This window comes from Chinchilla lanigera, unplaced genomic scaffold (genome assembly GCF_000276665.1).
Source record: "Chinchilla lanigera isolate Chin_1 unplaced genomic scaffold, ChiLan1.0 scaffold00005, whole genome shotgun sequence".
Lineage (NCBI taxonomy): Eukaryota > Metazoa > Chordata > Mammalia > Rodentia > Chinchillidae > Chinchilla > Chinchilla lanigera.
In genome coordinates this window covers 19,632,418-19,639,314 of record NW_004955406.1, presented here as the reverse complement: position 1 = coordinate 19,639,314, position 6,897 = coordinate 19,632,418, and the positions used below count along the sequence as shown (strand labels likewise).

Here is a 6,897-nt window from a genome sequence, read left to right as displayed (position 1 = left end):
CAATACTGGTCAACCAAATATCTCCTTGTTTCTCAACAGTCTTTGTCCCTTGCTTCATCCACACAGGGAAAAAGCTTATAATAATTTCTTGGGAAGATGGAAGAAAGACATCCAGGAATAAGATACTGACTCACTCCACTTCTCTGAATACATGAAGAGGATTATAGGCAAATTATAAATTCTTAAAATTTTACAATTCCGAGGTTCCCTCATATCATTTCTCAGGTCTCTCTTAATCCCTTGCTTCATCAGTGGGATAAAATACCCAACACCCAGAACTTGAGGAGAGGGTTATTTTGGCTCATTTTTAGAAGTTTTAGTCCTTGCATGGTCTCCTGGCTACAGGTAGAAGTGGTATCTTAGTTACTTTTCTCACTGCTGAGACAAAATAGCCAACACGCAAAGTTAAAGAAGGAAAAGTTTGTTTCAGCTCACAGTTTATCAAGGTTTCAGTCCATAATTGGCTGGCTCCAAGGCCAGGTGGCCTGTTAGAGAGTCATTGCAGAGGAGAAACAGTTCATGGCAGCTAGAGGGCAGCAAGGCTGCAAAGAAGCAAACAACAGTCCTCTTTATGCCCCTTATATTCTACCGGGATATTAGCCCTTAGGGTGAGTAGCATTTACCCTAAGGGCTTCCCATTATCACCCCCAGCACTATGCCAAACCAATCAGTGGACTAGCTGGGCATGGTGGCACATGCCTGTAATCCCAGCACTCGGGAGGCTGAGGCAGGAGGATCGTTGCAAGTTTGAGACCAGCCTGGGCTGCAAAGTGAGCTCAAGGCCAGCCTGAAATACATAGTGAGACCCTGTCAGTGGACTAATTTTGTAGTCACATACCCTTTATCCCAGCATCATATACTCTAGATTCAGCCACCTCTGAAAAGTTCCACCTATGACTGCTGGAAGTTTTGGGGGACATACAGATAGAAGCCATAGCAAGTGGCATGATGGAAGTGCTGGGGGAAGGGGTGAGGGAGGAAAGCTGCTCACATCCTGGCTGCCAGGAAACATAAGAGAGAAGGGAAGAGCCAGGAAGGGAGATAGGCCCTTCCAGGTCATGACCCCAATGACCCATCTCTTCCAACCAGACCCCAACTCCCGACAGCAAGTCATCTGTATCACCTTCATCCATTTACCTTCCACAAACCCCACTTATGAACACATAAAGTTCTTGGGGAACATTTAGATATAAGCTATAATAAGGATTTATTTTTTTTGCCCCTGATAATAAGTGAAAAAAGAGAAATTGCATACAATTACAAGGTACCTGTTTTAGTCAACATTTCATCATCGTGACAAAATACCTTACATACAAAATTTAAAGAAGAAAATGTTTATTTTGGCTCACAGTTGTAGAGGTTTTAGTCCATGGTTGGCTGGCTTCAAAGCAGAAGCATTACGTTAGAAGTGCATGGCAAGGGAAAGCTACTCCGTTCATGGCAGACGGGAAGCAGAGACCAGGGAAAGAGCTAGAAAGGAAAAACTAGGGTATATACCATTATTTTCTTCCTGTGCTTTGGCTGTTTCTTGCTTTTAGCAATTTAAAAAATGTTTAGGTTTTATAGCTACCCTAATAATAATTTGGGCAGGAATCATCACTATGAAAACATTATGTAAAAAACTATTAGAGAACAATATTCACGCAACATAACCCACAGTTACTTTAACTGGCAGGTACTACCATTACCAACTCACCAGTCTTACTGATGGGACAAATGGACACATTATGTGATACATTGTAGAGGCTTTGTCACCTCTCTTTCTATTCCCCTGCCCACCCGGGGGATCAAACTCAGGGCCTCACATCTGCCAGACAAGTATTTTACCACTGGGCTGCATCGCCATCCTCTGTATATTGCTCTCACCAAAATATTTAACCTGATTATAATCATGATTATTTTTTGGCATAAACACTATATAGGTGAAAGAAAATAAACAAATCTAAATTGAAGGATATTTTTTAAAATAATTGTTTTTCACTTTTTTTTTTTTTTTTTTTTGGGTTTTTCTCCGGTACCGGGAACTGAACTCACGACCTTGCGCTTACAAGGCAGGCGCTTTTGCCTCTGAGCTAAATCCCCAGCCCCTGTTTTTCACTCTTAAAAAAGGGCAATGTTGTGGAAAATAAAAGGGCTGAAGATACATGAAGCTCAGTGCTGTGTGAATCTTTCCTGGCTCCCAGTCTGGAAGAAGAAAGCCATACAGAACATTGTTGGGACAATCAGGAAATATGAACTATTTGGTCTCATGTTGTAGTATTGATTATAAATTGCCTTTGAGTTTGACATAAGGTCACATATATAGGGGCAGAGGTGTCACAATGCATACAAGTAGCTGTCAAGAGATTCAGTAAAAATTAATCTAGAAAATCTCAGAAATATGTTATATTCATCATAGGAACAGGAAGATATGAAAAAATTACGGGGCTGTGTTCTGTTTTAGTGGATCAGGGAAACAAAGAAACTTTGGCAGTAGAAAGAATTGGCAGGGGAAAACCAAGATGGAGACTTCTCTTGGCATTCTGCAAAGGAAGAATAGAAAGAGGGAAGGAAGGAAAAAGGGGAAGGAAGGGAAGGAGGGAGGTAAGAGAGGAAACGACTCAAAAGGGGTCTTAGGACTAAAATGTTATACTTGGTACAAGGAGTGACCAAAATATATAGTGAATGTTTAAATTTAAATATTGATTATAGTAAAAGACACATTTCCATTAATTCCCTTCACAATATTCCCCTTGCTTCAAACACATTTGTCTCATCCTTTTTGCTGGTTTCTGAAGCACTCTGAAGTCTTTATTTGTCTACATGGCATGATGAAAAATATGGTAAATGCTGCCGCCAAGTGTCATCCAATGGAAAGGCAAGCTTAGTTTTTGTGTCCTAATCCACTTTATTCATTGAGTCTAGCACCATGCAACTTTTGGCTCTTTCACAGTCAAAATGACCACAGAAGTGAAGTTTTAAATGAATTCAGGACATTGAGGCAGCCATAACACAACTAAAGACACTCACAAAAGAGAACTTCCAGAACTGCATCAGAAAGTGGTAAGAATGAGATAAATGTGTTCAAAGGGACGGGGAGTTTTTTGAGGGAAGTTAATGGCAGTGTGTCTTTTACTGTAATGCAATTTTAAAAAAATTTAAACAGTCACCATATTTCTTGATTATACCTTTTGTATGTTTGGAAATTCCTACCTTTTTTTTTTTGAGACAGGGTCTTGCTATGTAGTTCAGGTTGGCCTTGAACTCATGATGTAGCCCAGGCTGGCCCCAGCCTCTCAGTGATTCTCCTGCCTCAGCCTTCCAAGTGCTGGGATTACAGTTGTACACCACTATGCCTGGTACCTACCTTTTTACTCATTTGTATTTTTAATTTTACCCTTAGTACCCCTCATTTCTGAAGTCCCTAACTGAGGCCTCGAGATCGGTTATTTTGAGTCTGATGGAAAAGCACAATGAATGTTTAAATTTTAAAAAGAATTTGTTGCATAAAAAACACATTGACATTAATTCTCCTCAGAGTCCTCCCCCTTACTTTGAACACACATCCCCTCCTTCTTGCTACTCTCTGAAGCAGTTGTGGAAGTCCTTTATCATAAGTTCTTTGCTCTGTCATGGCTGCCTTGATGTCCTAAATCTATTCAAAAGTTTTTCCCTTCGTGATCGTTTTGAATTTGGGGACGAGCTGGAAGGCAGATAAGGATATACTATGACGTTTTTAGAAGCCGCCTTCCCGTTGGCTGGCACTTGGCAGCAGCATTTACCATATTTTTATCGCCTCTTGTAGAGACACTAAAGAGGACTTCCAGAATTGCTTCAGAAAGTAGCAAGAATGATCAAGTAAGTCTGTTCGAAATAACAGGAAATATTTTGAGGGGGAATAATGCCAATATATCTTTTACTGTAATACATTTCATTTAAACATTTATAATTTGTTCACACCCTGTGGTTTATAGATAAAATAAGAACAGAAGTGGAAGGTGTATTTCTAGTCTCTGTAGTAAGAAATTTGATACATTTTCCTTCAGGAGATATTGTTTCTTGTGTGATGATCAGTTTCCATACTCCAAAATGCCATAAACACAGTTAACTTATAACATGGGAACTACTTGTAGTGTTCTGTAGACCATACATATATTGTCATTAGGGGTGAAACCTAGGGTTAGGGGATTGGTTAAAGTCTTAGGTTACAGGGGCTGTGATCTTCCAATATTCATAGATATGCAGCATATCTGCTATTAAAATTCTGCAAAAATTCTGCAGGAGGGGGCAATTACAAAAGAAAATTTCCCAAAGGGCATCTTAGGTGGAGTGAGAAGCTTATAAAGTTATAGGTCAGTGTAAATGCAAACAGGGCTCTTCCTATCTCCATAGCTTATTATTTCTATGTCCCCAACCCTTGAAATGTATATATAATTTTTAATAATAAAAAGAAATATGTTATTTACATAGTTAATGACAGGCCATTTTGAATATTCTGTACTGTAGGGAAGCCTGGAAAGCACTTGGTGACTCAAGCCCCACCCAAGCAATGCAAGAATATATCGCAGTAGTTAAAAAATTAGACCCAGGTTGGAATCCTCAGGTAAGATTTAATGATTGTACATAATACTTTCCAAAAACTTACCTTTTTCTCAAATGCTTAATTCTGAACTTTGGCTTAAGTAACATGCTTTAAATTTTACTTCCTCAGAAGACTATAAAGTTACTGCAATGTTTATCTGAGCATACTATTGGTTAAACATTAGCATAATCAGATATTGAGACTGTTAGAATCTCTCTATATAATATTTTCAATCGTGTGAGTGTTTAATTCATTTCAGAATTTGAAAGAGTTTATCTTGAGATCATTGTTATCTTGGGAAAAGGAAAATTTCTCAAGGATTTTTTTTTTCCGAGTGCCTTGTGAATAGGCTCAAAATGCTTATTAATAAGAGTAAAGATGAAGGTGACATTATTTCTGTCACGTAGTTTAAAGTATAATAGAGAAGATAAAGCATAAAATATGTTTAATGGTCTAACATAATAATGTAAATGCTAGAGAACCTAGTGGAATAAGAGATTACTTTTGAGGCACTGAATATTCTTCACCTCAATATAGTCTGCTATTTAAAAGTATTTTAAAAACTTGCCCTGGAGGTGGGGATATAGCTCAGTGACATAAGTGCTTGCTTGGCAAGCACAAGGTCATGAGTTTAATCCCCCGGATACCGCAAAAAAAAAAAAACTTGCCTGATAGGTATTATAGAGCATAGAGGTTGCTTTGTAATGAATGCAAATGCAAATTAATTGTTTTCAATCAAGGTATGTAGACCAAATTTCTTAGTAGTGGATTCAATAATTTTCAGTGTTTTAGTAATAATTAAATTATTTCATGGATACGTAGTTATAAAGATATTTTTACTTTTTTTTTCTTTTTTCTTTTGGCAGTACTAGGGATTGTACCCAATATTTTCTGTCTTCCCAGACTTTTATATTTATTGTGAGACAGAATCTTACTAATCTGCCCAGACTAGTCCTGAACTTGCAGTCTTCCTTCTTCAACCTCCTAAGCAGCTATGATTACAGATTTGTATCACCAGGGCTGGCCCTAGAAATTTTGTTTCGTCAGTCGTGAAATTTTAAAATCTCATGGTTGTTAGGAGCCTTAAAAGATGTATTATGATATGTTAAAGTATATCTTAAGAGTACAAAAAGGGAGAGATAGTTAACCTAAGATATCTTTAGTTGCGTGACTGCCTTTTGGAAGTCACTGAGATAACTCGTGTTTTTGATGTGCGTGAGCATTCCTGTCTTAGTCGCTTTTCCATCATTGGCACAGAAGACCTGGCACCCACAGCTTACAGCAGAGGCTTATTTTGGCTCACAGTTTCAGAAGTTTCAGTCCATGGATGGCAGGCTCAAATCATGACAGAAGGTGCAGAGGGAGGTTGCTCATCTGGTGGTGGCTAAGAAGCAGAGAGCATGAAGGGAGGATCCAGGGAGGGAGATAAACCTTTCCAGGTCATGACCCCAGTGACCGTCCTCTAACCAGGTCCCGAACCACTAACAAGTATAGTCTCCTTCCAAACGCGTGAGGTTTTGGGGGATACACCAGATCTAAACCATAATAATTCATTTTCAGAAAATTTTCATTTTATTATCTGTTATAAAATACCATGTATTCATATAAGTGTATATCATAAAAGTCATAAGGGCCTCATACCTGAAATTCAAAGATCAAAGCAGATGTCCTTTTAGCTAAACTGAGGCTGAACAAATGGAGCACAATATTTTTTTTTAAATGAAATAAAACTTAAATGTAAGTGCCTTTAGGTAGGGTAGTTTTCAGGTCTCATCAGTGTGGTCTCAGTTCTTCCCTGTTGATTTATAGTTGGCTGTTTCTGATGCTTGCCTATAAAGGTATTTCAGCAGGTAAATTCTGGTAAATGACAGATTTCTTACCTTCAGTATCTTAATTACTCAGTAAGAGTCTATTAACTATGACTCTGTAAATGCTTGGAGATTTCATGTAGTTAGGTATTTTTTTCATGTGGAAATTCAAATAGATGTTAAGGATGCTTTTTAAAACTGTCTAAATCTCAGCCGGGCATGATGATGCACGCTTGTAATCACAGCACTTGGGAGGCAGGAGGACTGCTGAAAGTTCAAGGCCACCCAGGGCTACATAGTGAGTTCAAGGCCAGCCTGCACTACATAGCAAGAACCTGTCTCAAAAAACCACAAATCAGAAAAAAATCTAAAATCTATATCTTATCTGTTGAATATACACATTCTAAACCACGCAGAACCAAAGGACTTTCAGTTCATTAATGAATTGCTGAATACATTAAATAATAATAAATGTAAAACTTTAATATTTAACATATTACATTATGTGAGACATTCTTTAACACAATA

The 6,897-nt window shown here is 38.1% G+C and overlaps 1 protein-coding gene across 2 annotated transcripts in view; it reads left to right on the top strand.

The window, feature by feature from the left end:
• Acbd6 (acyl-CoA binding domain containing 6) overlaps positions 1 to 6,897 on the top strand; it is a 177,168-nt gene that overhangs the window by 19,493 nt on the left and 150,778 nt on the right. For both annotated transcript variants that reach the window (XM_013521346.1, XM_005374985.2), the window contains exon 3: positions 4,486 to 4,582. In XM_013521346.1, the coding sequence (XP_013376800.1) occupies positions 4,486 to 4,582 (97 nt within the window). The remainder of the gene's footprint in view (positions 1 to 4,485; positions 4,583 to 6,897) is intronic.